Consider the following 15,648-nt stretch of genomic DNA (forward strand, 5'->3'; position numbering starts at 1 on the left):
AAAAATTCTCCTTTGGGTGGAGTGAGAAGGGCATGAACAGGGAAATATTACCTAAATTAATATCCTGGAAAATCATGTCAACACAATGCAATGCAGTCCATTCATTATCCTCCACTGATGAATGAATACCTGCTAACTGAATGAATTTTGAGCAGGATGCTGTTTATTACCTCATCTAAAGCCTGCATGTTGACATGTTGATGTGTGCCATGTCAAGGGCATGGTTGCTGGAGCGTCTCTGTGTGTAAGCCTTGAGGATAATGTCCCTTTGTGTTATTGTGATGTGACAGAATGACCTTTATCGACCCCTTGTGAGACAGTGTAAATAGTGATCCGTCAATATAGTGATCAGAGCCAGCTGACTTTAATTCTGTGCTTTTGCTTCGTCTCTTACTTTTGCAAAAATGGCAGTGCTGTTAGTCCTCACTCAGCAAAACATCTCAGGTTACACGAGGCCCAGGGAAAGGCTGATGGACTTGCTGTTATTCCACGATCATTCACATGAGCTATTGATTCAGACATGCATTACACAAATACAATTGAAATATTATTAATTGACTTAAGATCAGACACATAATCATAAATATGAAACTAAAGAGAAAGTGAATGACTATGATGCCTTTAATGAATTTCAGCACCAATGAAGTGGACAGTGACTAAATCCTGCTGATAGAGAACACTAAAGACTGAACTTTCAGCTTGACCTAAAACATTCTGGAATATTTCTGGTGAATTTTGAAACAAAATTGATCATTTTATTTATTTATTTATTTTAACTTGGTTTAAGAATGAAAAAAAAAAATCCCATAGACATTGACCAGAATATCATAGAAATAATAAAAAAAAATTACAAAAAATTCTCTGATGGAGAAAGACATGCGCACCCTTGCCACATTCCTTGGTATGTTTTGAACATCTGAGGCACAGTTTGTGAGCTTTACTCACAGAACTTGCTGCATTTGAGCCATTTTTCATATGCAATTATATAGGTCATTCTAGATGAACCTTGAGAGTTCAGAGCTTTTGAAACAGGTTACAAAATAATGCAGCGATGGATTTGTGCTGCACTCTAGTGTCCAGTAAGCATACATCCTCCTTTCACACTGCAAAAAATGAGCTATTGATTCAGACATGCATTACACAAATACAATTGAAATATTATTAATTGACTTAAGATCAGACACATAATCATAAATATGAAACTAAAGAGAAAGTGAATGACTATGATGCCTTTAATGAATTTCAGCACCAATGAAGTGGACAGTGACTAAATCCTGCTGATAGAGAACACTAAAGACTGAACTTTCAACTTGACCTAAAACATTCTGGAATATTTCTGGTGAATTTTGAAACAAAATTGATCATTTTAGGATTTTATTTATTTATTTATTTTAACTTGGTTTAAGAATGAAAAAAAAAAATCCCATAGACATTGACCAGAATATCATAGAAATAATAAAAAAAAATTACGTTTCACGTGCGTTTCCCAAAAATGCACTTAACGTAGCCGTGCTTTAAGTGCTACGTAGGAGTCGCTATCCGTTTGTCAAGTGCTGAAATGTCACCTTATAGAATGGCTCGTAATTGTAGTAAATGCTCGTTTATTGAAATGTTAACCTAATGCTGCGTTCCAGACAACTCGGATATAATAACAATTATATTATATTATATTATATTATATTTATACGTATAATATTATACTTTACATAAAAATATAGGCTACAATATACTTTATACAAAAATATATATTATAGTAGGCTATATCTATATAGAGATGTAATTTCCGGGTCCAATACATTGGTTTTCGTGCACGTCAGTAAGTCATTGAGAGATTTTTTCAAGCATATTTCCTACATTACTTCTTTTATTCATTTTTTTTTTTTTGGTTCAGTCATTCAGTTTAGATGTGTATTTCTATTTTTTCTGGCCTTTTTAATTATTTCATTTATAAATTCATAAAAAAAAAAAAAGTAGCCTAATATAGTAATAAAGTGTAGAATAAAGTACAATCAAAACTTTATATTATAATCACATTGCACTTGAATAAAGTTAAAGGTGCAACTTCTTAGGCTTACGAAGCTTTTGGGAAACGCAGCCTAGAATGTCATAGCAATAAAAGAAAAACATTAGAAAAAGAAAAAAAAAAGATTTTCTTTCTCAGTATCTTTCTTATTCTGCAGTACATTTTATATCAAGATACACATTACTTGAGAATCAAAATTACTTAATTAAATCTTGTTTCCTGAAATATGTAAGTGGGGGTAATGAAAATAAACTTAATTCTAAGGCAAAACAAGATTCTTTTTCTTACTCCGTTTTAAGCATAAACTTAATTTGATACAATTTATACATTAATTTTGATAAATTTGTCAGAAAACAAGACTTAATGTAATTTTACTATTCAAATAAATGTGTCTTGATGCATAATCCTGAAAAAAAAAAACTACTCTTACTACAGGTGAATTGCTATGAAAACTTGTTTCCTTCATGGGATAAAAGATAAGGTAATTGTGACTTTTTATCTCCCAATTCTGAGTTTATATCTCACAATTTTGACATTTCTTCTTAGAATTGTGATGATATAAACTTACAAATGCTAGAAAAAAGTCACAATTTCATTTTTTTAGTCCATGGTGGGGGAGAAAAAAAAAGATGTAAATTCAGAAATCAGAAAAAAAAGTCAGAACTGTGAGATGTGAATTGAGAATTCTGAGAAAATTGCAAGATATAAACGTGCAATTCTGAGAAAAAAAGCCAAATTGTAAGATATAAATGTGCAATTACATTGAAAAAATCAGATAGAATTTCACAATTACCTTTTTTATTTTTTAATCCGTGGTAGAAACAAGCTTCCATAGGTACCTGATCCATATCTAGAGACCAGAACATCATAGAAACAAACCAGAAAACACATTAAAAACATACAAATAATTTAATAATATAATTTCTCCCACAGGCAATAAAAAGTATCTAATGGGCCCGAAGTTCTCCACAGTAGACGCTGCTGTATTTGGTCATCTCGCTCAAGCCATGTGGACTCTCCCAGGAACACGTCCGGAGCAGTTAATTAAAGGTGAGGTCATGAACTCCTGCTTTTTTGTTTGGGAATACTGTCATATAAAGTTATGAGCGCATTAACTGACTGAAGCTGCTTCATCGGTGCAGGCGAGTTCATCAACCTGGCCATGTACTGTGAGCGAATCCGCCGCAAATTCTGGCCGGAGTGGTTTGTGGACGTGGACGACCTTTACTACGACGGACTGAGTGAGGAGCCGGATTCTCCTTCCCAGCTTCCAGATTTGGGTCTGTACTCGCACAGTGGCAGCTTCCAGGAGCAGGAAAGCACTCTGTCGCACCACGACACGCCATCACCGGACAGCGACGTCACCGGACGCTCTCTGTTTGACTCGGACATGGACACCGAATGCTCGGAAATGGAGCAGTTGAAGTGAAAACCACACCCCCTTGATGATGCATCTGCACGGGCCTCGCCCCCTTTGTTCTCCCACAAGCCCTTTAGAAGGGGAAGGGCTGGTCAAATAAAGACGTGGTGACGTGGCAGCGGTTTTCCCAGACTCTGAGCGAGGGATGGCAATAAATCCGACGGGAAAGGTATTCTGACACTTTTTAATTAATGAAACCGAGGATTTTATTAAACGAGGGAAGGCCAGGCTATAGAGAATCCAGGAAGAAAACAGAGTGAGAATGACGCTTCAGCTGAATCACTCCTGTGGTGTGACATCATCACTGCGCTCGACATCAGCAGAATGACATCATCTCATGTGACCACTCCCCATTCACCGAGTGTGTTTGTAGCCGAACAGCACTTCTTACATCCTGGGGTTTATTAGTATACGGGTAGACAAACAGAAAGAAGGATTTTGGGTGATGATTGAAATGTGTAGATACTTGACTGATTTAGACGGCATAATATCTCATAGTTCATCTAAAATTCATGTCCAGTTTTATTCGGTCAAATCTACAAAGCTAAGACCGGAATATGCAGAGCGAGAAAGCTGATTGATAGTTATTGTGAAAATGTTAGTCTAAGGTTTTTTTTCCCTCAAACCATTGCAGCATAGCAGAATTCCCAAATTGATGATCTTTCCATTTCAATTTTTTATGGCCAATTACGCAATGCATTAATGAATAATTCACCCAAAAATGAAACTTCTGTAATTGAATCATCCGTATATCATCCCTAGTCTATATGACTTACTTTATTCTGTAGAACATAACAGATACATTTTAAACAAAGTTTATGCATTTTTTTCAAACTATAAAAGCATACAGTGACCAGAGGCTGTCAAGATCTAAAAAAGCATCATAAAAGTGGTTTATATAACTTCTGCACTGTATTTTAGGTCTTCTGAAGTTACATAGCTTTGTGAGGACCAGATTAACCATATGAAGCAAGCTTGAGATGCATAAAATAATAGCCCCCCCCAAAAAAAATAATAATATAATATTACATGGAATTATTTTTTAATTAAAAGTTTGCCTTTTTTGGAGTATCATATTTGATACATCTGGCTTTTATGGTTTTATGGTTCATATAATATGATATATGAGCATATGGAGATCACACTCAGTTTGCTCTAGGCATAACAGACTATTTACATAAAATGCATATAAATATCAGTTGTCACTCTAGCTGGATGTGTCCTATTTGATGCTCACATTTTAAAAGTTAAAGTTTTTGAAGTTATTTTTATGCTTACAAAAAGAAGTGTACCACAACATTTTGGAAAGATACTAAAAGGCCTTTTACTTTCTAAAAAAGTATAAACTATCAGTCAGACAAGACAACATAAGGCATTTTTCAAAAGAAAATTAAGCATGTTTATAATCTAAAAGTGTATTTAACTTTGCACACATGAAACAAGGTTTAACATCAGTCATATCTCATGTCTCATCACTACTCCCTGCATATTTGAATATTGACAAATTATTATTTGATTTTGGCTGAATTATTCATATAGGAGCAAATATGGTGAATAAATAAATATAAAATGACTAATAGTCATTTATTTGTTTGTGTTTCAAAGCCTATTTTTAGTAACAAGATGCAGATTCTAAATCGGTTGAATGCAGCCGCATTATTTAAATCTATATAAAGCGAGACTCATATGTGTGTGCAGATGTTATATGTGCTGAATGTGTAGCTAAAAACATCACTTGTGTTTGTCGAACAGCAAACACTTCAGATGGGGATCTGTGATTGTGCAAGAGCGCCTCCTGTGGGCAGCATCATGACAGAAAACACTGGACCAGAATAGAACAGAATACCCTGGTAATGCAGCAGTGTTTCTCAAATGCAGCCATTAAAGAAGGAGACGCATAACACAATACAGATGGAGACAGACAGCTGATGTGTGTGAGTGTGTGTGTGTGTGTGTGTGTGTGTGTGTCCATCTGCTGCATGACTGAGTCACTGAGTCATCGTCACGCATGAACATACTCGCAGGAATGATCTCCCAGGGGCCAATGCACAACGAATGAGACTTATGTTTTTTCTGTTCCGTAGTGAGATATAATCTGTATCTTGCTGTGCCGTACAAACTTCCTTCCTGTTGCCACAAATGCCCTTTTAATATCTTGAACATGATCCTGCATTAAGACGCCTATATAGAGCAGTTCTTAGAAAGAATGGGAAGTGTCTCGCCATTTTTACACCCTTCAAATGCAAATGTACTTATCTGATGTTTGTTCAAATGCAACGTTATACAGAAATGTGTAGGAAAAATGGTTTATATAAATATCAGGTTAATTAACTGGTGCTTTGTTAGAAATAAAAGGTTTGCATGCCAGTAATTATTTAAACGTGCCAAAGACTTAAAGGAACAGTTCACCCAAAAATGAAAATTTGCTGTGAATGGGTGCCGTCAGAATGAGAGTCCAGACAGCTGATTAAAAACATCACAATAATCCACACCACTCCAGTCCACCAATTAACATCTTGTGAAGATGGAGAAAACAATATTATGGATAGAGGACTCATATTTTAACCCGAAGCAACAGTTTAAAGTTAAAAATGTCTTAAAGATGAACATGTATCTTACAAACATGCAGCTTTTCACTTTACAAGATGTTAATTGATGGACTGGAGTGGTGTAGATTACTTGTGGATTATTGTGATGTTTTTATCAGCTGTTTGGACTCTCATTCTGACGGCACCCATTCACTGCAGAGGATCCATTGGTGAGCAAGTGATGTAATGCTACATTTTTCCAAATCTGTTCTGATGAAGAAACAAACTCATCTACATCTTAGATGGCCTGAGGGTGAGTACATTTTATGCAAATTTTCATTTTTGGGTGAACTATTCCTTTAAAGTCCTAAAATTGGCAGCCAGTCTGAGTACTAGCATCATATTCTTTCTTAAGATGTTTGGTTGCTTGTTTGTATTGTTCTTGATTTAAGACGTGCCTGATTCAAAAAACAAACAATTATTTATATATTTTTAAAATCGTTTTCTTTTTTTTTCTGTATGTACTATGTGTTATTCCTGGACCACTTGACCTTTTTTAATTATCGCTTGTGATTTAATTTATATTAGAAAGTATTGCAAAAGACTTATTATTGACTTTTAATGAGTTTTATATTTTTTTCATGATATCTGTAGTTGTGTTTAAGTTACTCCAAGAGCCGTATGTTTTACACGCTGTTGGTTTGATTATATTGAATGAATTTCAGACGATGCTCACCAGGCCAGAATTCAAGGCTTGTCTTCAAAAACTCACTACAAGCGTTACAGACTATTGCAAATGAATTTTTAATGGTTCCTTGCTGAGCTTTAGTTATAGCTAGATTTATCATCCATACATGACAATCTTGTACTTTAGTTATTTTCCTCACAAGACATACAGCCCCACTCATATGCCAAAAGTGATGGAAATATGGCAACCCAAAGATGGAATAATGTTGGAAGGACAATAGTAAAAGTTCAAAATCTCTTTGTTTCCTCACAAGTGTGTGCAGATTTTAGAGCCATATTACAGAGTCTGTGTTGTGTGTATCATGACCCTGTTGGATTTATTATGGGCTGCACATAAAATTGGGGAGTGAGGGGTACATTAGTTGTGTACATGAACTAATGATCACTGTAACATAAATGAACCAAAATTGTCTGGAGAATGTATTAAAGATATTCAAAATAAAATATAGCTGTATTAAATTAACCGCTTCTGGTTGTGTGGTTTCTGAGTTCATTCTTTAACTCTTAATATTCTTTACTAATAGATACATGATTTAGAATAGCCTAAAGTAGTGCGTCACAAATGGTTGCTTAGTGAAATTAGCTAAATTATTATAAAAAAAACATTTTATTGTGCTTGTTATGTGTTATTAATGGTATTTTAATTATTTACTAATTCAGTTAATCTAAATCAGCTATTAATATCTTAATTTAAAATTCAATATCCACTTTTATTTTTCTGGTAAAAGCGGAAACAGCCGTTTGTGAATGTGCGAGGCTTCCGGTGTTACCTGCTTCCAGTTATTTTACTCTTACAAAAACTATCCGTTAAGCTGCTTGATATTGCAAACTGGTATTTGTTATATGATTAGGCTATAATATATTATCGTAATCATAAACACACTGGTTTGTAACGCAAATACGTTACTTTGTTATTATTTTAGTTAATAGCGGCTAATGAAACGGAAGTCTCGCGCATTCAAACAAAATAACATACTTCCGCGTTGCAAAGTAAGGTGGTGAACACTTGCCTGTCCTGTGCGCCAGATTGTTAGAAATCCAACATAAGATTTAGAGAACACGGAGGTTTTAAAATAAATCCAGTTTTAAAGTTGATATTCAACCTTAAGCAATCCATAAAGTTTGTATGTGCCACCTGCTTCAAAACAAGAACTTTCCAACGGTAAGAACTTTCTCTCAAACACAACCTGGTCAGGAAAAACTGATACTCACGCTACAAGAGTCAGAATTAATATGATTCACAACCAATATACAATGACTTAAGACTTTTGACTTGCACGTTACCAAATAACCTACACAAATCTTTACAGTTAGGCTACCATCTGCACTGACAGACGGACGAGATGAGTGACTACAAACGGCAGGCTATATTTATAAAATACACCCCAAGCTCATATTCCATGACTATATGACTATATTTTGACTAAACAGAACATGCAAACAGATAGACAACTGTAATAGGCTATCTCAATTTCATTAAGAATTGCTTTTCTCCAACACATTATAGGCCTAGTCAATAGATGGCGCTCACAGCACGCACACACACACACACACACACACACACACACAAACACAAACAAATGCGGCTTTACGCAGTTTTTCAAGGCAGTGAAAATTCCCAAGGCCCTAGGATCCACTATTCATTAGCCTATAAACACACAGTAAATAAATTGACATCTAGTCTTTTAGTCGTTTTCCTAAAATTGTACATTGATGGAGCAGTACATTTTTTTAAAGGAAATGGCCGATGATATTTGAAAAGACCGTCTGATAAATAGGCCTATATTAAAATGCAATAGGCTATATTTTATCGTTTAAAATATATTATTAATTGTTTAAAAGCTATTATTACAATATGATTTAACAGATCACTAGCAGTAGTTTTTGTTTGTTTTCATGAATGTAAAGCCATTTACTCGTTTGAATTAAAAAAAAAGGCCTATTTAGATCCAGAATAGCATCATAAAATATTCACGTACGTCTCCGATCTCTTTCGGAACCCGTTTGAACCCGTCAAATGCGTCTTCATTACCAGTGAAATGGCAAACATTTGCCTCCATGGTCACGCAGAAATCGAAGCGAAGGAATTGGATCTACAGCAGCATCTCATCCCGAGGCAACATTATATTCAACAGCCTTGATGCTCGAATAACGTGTGAAATTGTGAATCCATTTATCTTGAGGATCTTCATCCGCGGGGCACAGAGTGATGAGAGGCACTTCTTTATATAAAAACGTATTCATTTAATGACAAAAGGCGTTTAAAAACTGTGCAATTTTTCTGTCAAAACCAAAGACATTACTGGTCTCAATAGGGCACACTGACAGCTTGTGCTTTGGCAGTGCCAGGTTAAGTGCACAAATATACAAGTACTATTCACAGAGCCATAGAAAATTCAAAATAAAAATCCACGCACAATGTCCTTGTTTTTCGATGCAGGCCATCAAATCAGCGTAACACAGCTGGTGTAATATTTCCCGTTAAAGAAAAAGAGACAAATTTGGGATAAACAAGAAACACAAAAGAGCAAACAGATACAAACATGTTGAGGCTTATACATTTAATTGACGCACAAAATCACACAATGTTATTAAAATAATAATGGGCAAGATTAACTGGCCTCTATTAGTCTATTATTATTATTATTATTATTATTACATTGTCGTTGTTGTTTTTAAATCTTGAACGGTGTTACTGTAATAATTACAAGCAAGAACAATTTGCTTTTATTATTATTATTATGTCGTCATCAATATAATTTTTACATCTTGCCATTTTCATATAAAGCGTTTCCAGACAAATGACTGAAATTAAATAAAAGCTTGGTTTGTTGTTATCTTTAATATAAAATATAATAAATTATACGAGTCAGTTTTGGTTTCTTTTAGATTTCCTAGATTAGAAAAGGCTAAATAACCAGAAATGGTTTAAATTAAGAGGAGGAAGAATCTTTATAAACAAGCCACTGTCTCAAATCATGAACGCTTTTGGTGTACGCTTATAGAAATTCAGTCAAAATGTTAAGAAAACCCAAACTGGGTGGTTAATTATAAAGAGCTGGTATCCATTAATTTTATTTGTGAATAGAAATTTCGATATGGTCCACAACACTGCGATTCTGGGTTTTACTGTTTCCTCAGGCCTCTGTTTTGCACCAGCTGTGTGCATTCGTGATCTGCATGAAATCAGGCTGCTTTGCCTGTGAAAGACACACAGCAGCACTTGGCAGCCTTTGTTGTGACGGAAATTTGACTTTTAAAGAATTGATCACGTTTGCATTTAACAGTGATAATTTTAGATGTTAATATGTACATAGTGTTAATAATAACAATAAAATAACAATAATAAATATTATTGTTATTGTTAATTTTTCGTATTAGGAATTTTTGGATTTTTTTATTTAAATAATTTGGAGATATTTAGTTTATTATTATGATTATGATTATTATTATTAGGTTATTTATTGGCATTAATATATAAAGGCGAATGAAATGCAGACATAATTTTAATCAGTATTAAACCTTTTGTGATCGTGACGGTAATAATAATAATAATAATAATAATAACGAAGCATTTTCCATTTATATATGGAAGAGAATGTGCACAGTAGACTGCACCGAAATTAATTTCAATCAGTAAGAAACCTTTTGTGGTCATGAGGGGAAGATGGCGCGCCCCTGACGCCTTTTTTTCACAGCTTTCGGTTGGAAGTGATATGATGCTTTCACAGATCCTCGGACTTGAAAAAAGAAATCTCTTAAATAAAATAATATTTACGTTCCCTCTTTAGGTTCAGCCGTGGCGCGTAACGTGGCAGTGCCAGGTTAAGTGCACAAATATACAAGTATTCACAGAGCCATAGAAAATTAAAATGAAAAATCCACGCACAATGTCCTTGTTTTTCGATGCAGGCCATCAAATCAGCGTAACACAGCTGGTGTAATATTTCCCGTTAAAGAAAAAGAGACAAATTTGGGATAAACAAGAAACACAAAAGAGCAAACAGATACAAACATGTTGAGGCTTATACATTTAATTGACGCACAAAATCACACAATGTTATTAAAATAATAATGGGCAAGATTAACTGGCCTCTATTAGTCTATTATTATTATTATTATTATTATTACATTGTCGTTGTTGTTTTTAAATCTTGAACGGTGTTACTGTAATAATTACAAGCAAGAACAATTTGCTTTTATTATTATTATTATGTCGTCATCAATATAATTTTTACATCTTGCCATTTTCATATAAAGCGTTTCCAGACAAATGACTGAAATTAAATAAAAGCTTGGTTTGTTGTTATCTTTAATATAAAATATAATAAATTATACGAGTCAGTTTTGGTTTCTTTTAGATTTCCTAGATTAGAAAAGGCTAAATAACCAGAAATGGTTTAAATTAAGAGGAGGAAGAATCTTTATAAACAAGCCACTGTCTCAAATCATGAACGCTTTTGGTGTACGCTTATAGAAATTCAGTCAAAATGTTAAGAAAACCCAAACTGGGTGGTTAATTATAAAGAGCTGGTATCCATTAATTTTATTTGTGAATAGAAATTTCGATATGGTCCACAACACTGCGATTCTGGGTTTTACTGTTTCCTCAGGCCTCTGTTTTGCACCAGCTGTGTGCATTCGTGATCTGCATGAAATCAGGCTGCTTTGCCTGTGAAAGACACACAGCAGCACTTGGCAGCCTTTGTTGTGACGGAAATTTGACTTTTAAAGAATTGATCACGTTTGCATTTAACAGTGATAATTTTAGATGTTAATATGTACATAGTGTTAATAATAACAATAAAATAACAATAATAAATATTATTGTTATTGTTAATTTTTCGTATTAGGAATTTTTGGATTTTTTTATTTAAATAATTTGGAGATATTTAGTTTATTATTATGATTATGATTATTATTATTAGGTTATTTATTGGCATTAATATATAAAGGCGAATGAAATGCAGACATAATTTTAATCAGTATTAAACCTTTTGTGATCGTGACGGTAATAATAATAATAATAATAATAATAACGAAGCATTTTCCATTTATATATGGAAGAGAATGTGCACAGTAGACTGCACCGAAATTAATTTCAATCAGTAAGAAACCTTTTGTGGTCATGAGGGGAAGATGGCGCGCCCCTGACGCCTTTTTTTCACAGCTTTCGGTTGGAAGTGATATGATGCTTTCACAGATCCTCGGACTTGAAAAAAGAAATCTCTTAAATAAAATAATATTTACGTTCCCTCTTTAGGTTCAGCCGTGGCGCGTAACGCCTCAGAGCGTGTTTTCTGGCGCCCGCGCCCGTATATTGTTCGCGCAACCACGCGCGCTCTCCGCGCCCTCGGAGGTGCCACACACACAGGAGACACTTCATCACCGTCGGTCCGCCCCGAGCGGGCTTGTGACCGGGACAAAGAGACAGTCGATTATGTTTCAGGCCGCCCCTTTTCTCACGGAACAGGTGTCTGCGCGCCGTGGTGAGGCGAGGCGTCCCCGTACACATCCTCGTTCCCGGCCATCGGTCCGTTTTGGGGCGTCATTCGCTTCTCCTTCTGCCGCCGGTTGCAGAACCAAACCCGCACCACCTCCTTCTCCAGCTGCAGGCTGTTCGCCAGCGAGTTGATCTCCGACGCGCCGGGTTTGGGGCACTTGAGGAAATGGCTCTCCAGGGCCCCTTTGACACTCACCTCGATGGAGGTCCGCTTTTTCCTCTTCCTCCCCTGCGCCGCGATCTTATCCAGGCTGGTCGGGCTTCCCGAGGTGGAGTCCGCCTCCTCCAGCCATTTGTTCAGAAGGGGCTTGAGTTTGCACATGTTCTTGAAGCTTAGCTGGAGCGCCTCGAACCTGCAGATGGTGGTCTGGGAGAAGACGTTGCCGTAGAGGGTGCCCAGCGCGAGCCCCACGTCCGCCTGCGTAAAACCCAGCTTGATCCGGCGCTGCTTGAACTGCTTGGCGAACTGCTCCAGGTCGTCTGAGGTCGGCGTGTCCTCGTCTGAGTGCAGGCAGTGCAGGCTGCCGTGCTCGCTCAGATGAGGGCTGTGGTGCTCCTCGTGGTGCATCCCCGGCTCGCCGTACTCGCCGTACGAGTAGATCAAGCTCTGCCCGTTGGAGGTGCTCATGCTCGGCATGGTGGTGGCGCGCCAAGCGCCTGCCTCGTGATGCTGCTGGCTCTGCACCAGATGCGCCTGCCGCGGCGAATGCTGCAGCACCTCCACCGGCTTAATGTCCTGCTCGCCTAGCGGGCTGGCGGGCCACGGCGACCCCTCTCCCCCGTGAGACAGCGCCGCCGTCAGCCACTGGTGCGCATGGCCAAGCGTGCTGCCGCTGCTCTGCAGGGTGGTGTACTCGCTCTGCAGAAGGCTGTGCGCGTCTCTGTAGGCCTGCGGCGTCGGCGTCTGCTGCATGCTGCCGGGCTCCGAGCTGGACGTGAGGATGCTGTAGTGGTTGGACGCCGCGGTCGCCATAGTTTCCACAGCTACTCTGTGCCACAGGCGGGTCCCCAGCGCGCCAGAGCCGCGAGGACGCAGAGGCGCGCACCTGAGATCCGCCTCGCGCTGCTGTCGATTGGTCAGAAGCGCTTGACAGATGCGGCAGCGGCGCGTTCATTGGTTACAGTAGAGTCGACACTGAAGCCCCATCCCATTGCGCTCCACTGAAAACAAGCACAGAGGGATCAGCAGTGACAGGGCGCAATGGGCTCCAAAGGTATCCAGCCTGGCTTTCGTTAACTTTTTCTTTAGGTTTAAATGCTTCGCAATTTAGTAGTAATATGCTGTTTTACTTGGCTGTTACTTATATGATAGTCATTCCAATAGAATTAAATAATTCATTTTAGATTAATTTCGTTATTATTGGTTATTCTATGAGTGTTTTGTTCAAAAAGGAATAAACTTGTTTTTAATATTATCCGTGAAAACTAGCATATGAAAACATTTTTTAAATATATGTTTATAACCGTGTTTATTATATATCATGTTAGCATTTCAAATAAATGGTAAATACATTTTAGTCAAAAACCTAATATTTTTATATATTTAACTGTGTATCTCTCTCTCTCTCTCTCTATATATATATACAGTATATATGCAATAGTAAATATATATAAAAGTAAACCTAAACATATGTTTATATAGTTATTTTAAATATTTCTTATATACAGTAATCTGTAGTTCAAATAAATTAATAAATAAACAAAAAATTGATAAAGACAATACAAAAGTGCAAAACGTTTTTTTTTGTATTTAAATATATCTATATCTTATAACTGGATAAAACAAAATGCTCTTCTACAATAAAAATGAATGAATAAGACGTGGGTGCATAATATATTTCATATAGAAAATTAAAAAAGACTATTAATCATAAGGCGCTGCTTGAACTGCTTGGCGAACTGCTCCAGGTCGTCCGAGGTCGGCGCGTCCTCGTCCGAGTGTAGGCTCTGCGGGTGGTCGTGCTCGCTCAGATGCGGGCTGTGGTGGTCCTCGTGGTGCATCCCCGGCTCGCCGTACCCGGACTGAGAGTAGATCAAGCTCTGCCCGTTGGAGGTGCTCATGCTCGGCATGGTGGTGGCGCGCCAAGCGCCTGCCTCGTGATGCTGCTGGCTCTGCACCAGATGCGCCTGCCGCGGCGAATGCTGCAGCACCTCCACCGGCTTAATGTCCTGCTCGCCTAGCGGGCTGGCGGGCCACGGCGACCCCTCTCCCCCGTGAGACAGCGCCGCCGTCAGCCACTGGTGCGCATGGCCAAGCGTGCTGCCGCTGCTCTGCAGGGTGGTGTACTCGCTCTGCAGAAGGCTGTGCGCGTCTCTGTAGGCCTGCGGCGGCGGCGTCTGCTGCATGCTGCCGGGCTCCGAGCTGGACGTGAGGATGCTGTAGTGGTTGGACGCCGCGGTCGCCATAGTTTCCACCGCTACTCTGTGCCACAGGCGGCTCCCCAGCGCGCCAGAGCCGCGAGGACGCAGAGGCGCGCACCTGAGATCCGCCTCGCGCTGCTGTCGATTGGTCAGAAGCGCTTGACAGATGCGGCAGCGGCGCGTTCATTGGTTACAGTAGAGTCGACACTGAAGCCCCATCCCATTGCGCTCCACTGAAAACAAGCACAGAGGGATCAGCAGTGACAGGGCGCAATGGGCTCCAAAGGTATCCAGCCTGGCTTTCGTTAACTTTTTCTTTAGGTTTAAATGCTTCGCAATTTAGTAGTAATATGCTGTTTTACTTGGCTGTTACTTATATGATAGTCATTCCAATAGAATTAAATAATTCATTTTAGATTAATTTCGTTATTATTGGTTATTCTATGAGTGTTTTGTTCAAAAAGGAATAAACTTGTTTTTAATATTATCCGTGAAAACTAGCATATGAAAACATTTTTTAAATATATGTTTATAACCGTGTTTATTATATATCATGTTAGCATTTCAAATAAATGGTAAATACATTTTAGTCAAAAACCTAATATTTTTATATATTTAACTGTGTATCTCTCTCTCTCTCTCTCTATATATATATACAGTATATATGCAATAGTAAATATATATAAAAGTAAACCTAAACATATGTTTATATAGTTATTTTAAATATTTCTTATATACAGTAATCTGTAGTTCAAATAAATTAATAAATAAACAAAAAATTGATAAAGACAATACAAAAGTGCAAAACGTTTTTTTTTGTATTTAAATATATCTATATCTTATAACTGGATAAAACAAAATGCTCTTCTACAATAAAAATGAATGAATAAGACGTGGGTGCATAATATATTTCATATAGAAAATTAAAAAAGACTATTAATCATAAATTCAGAAATGTGCCCTGCACTTTAAAATATCACCATCATTCCATCCTTTTAACGTCTATCTGTTTCACAATACTTTGTCATTTCTACTCAATTTTTAACTTAATTTTCTTCATTAAAAT

At 37.4% G+C, this 15,648-nt stretch overlaps 3 protein-coding genes across 3 annotated transcripts in view; 1 reads left to right on the forward strand and 2 right to left on the reverse strand.

Moving 5' to 3' along the window:
• Positions 1–3,699, forward strand: part of LOC107658735 (failed axon connections homolog) — a 5,847-nt gene extending 2,148 nt beyond the window's left edge. The window contains exons 2-4 of the mRNA XM_016447386.1: positions 861–901; positions 2,957–3,073; positions 3,166–3,699. Coding sequence (XP_016302872.1) covers positions 861–901; positions 2,957–3,073; positions 3,166–3,452 — 445 coding nt within the window. The 3' untranslated portion in view covers positions 3,453–3,699. The remainder of the gene's footprint in view (positions 1–860; positions 902–2,956; positions 3,074–3,165) is intronic.
• An 8,365-nt stretch (positions 3,700–12,064) lies between these two features.
• Positions 12,065–13,194, reverse strand: LOC107658894 (POU domain, class 3, transcription factor 2-like). The gene has a single exon (XM_016447605.1). The coding sequence runs from the start codon at positions 13,192–13,194 to the stop codon at positions 12,181–12,183; it is 1,014 nt and encodes a 337-aa protein (XP_016303091.1). The 3' UTR covers positions 12,065–12,180.
• An 878-nt stretch (positions 13,195–14,072) lies between these two features.
• LOC107658736 (POU domain, class 3, transcription factor 2-like) lies at positions 14,073–14,672 on the reverse strand. The gene has a single exon (XM_016447387.1). The coding sequence runs from the start codon at positions 14,625–14,627 to the stop codon at positions 14,073–14,075; it is 555 nt and encodes a 184-aa protein (XP_016302873.1). The 5' UTR covers positions 14,628–14,672.
• Positions 14,673–15,648: the final 976 nt, after the last annotated feature.

This window comes from Sinocyclocheilus anshuiensis, unplaced genomic scaffold, assembly GCF_001515605.1.
Source record: "Sinocyclocheilus anshuiensis isolate Anshui unplaced genomic scaffold, SAMN03320099.WGS_v1.1 scaffold283, whole genome shotgun sequence".
Classification (NCBI taxonomy): domain Eukaryota; kingdom Metazoa; phylum Chordata; class Actinopteri; order Cypriniformes; family Cyprinidae; genus Sinocyclocheilus; species Sinocyclocheilus anshuiensis.

Coding starts and splice junctions, on each gene's coding strand:
- LOC107658894 (XM_016447605.1), bottom strand. CDS start 13,194: ATGGCGACCGCGGCGTCCAACCACTACAGCATCCTCACGTCCAGCTCG.
- LOC107658736 (XM_016447387.1), bottom strand. CDS start 14,627: ATGGCGACCGCGGCGTCCAACCACTACAGCATCCTCACGTCCAGCTCG.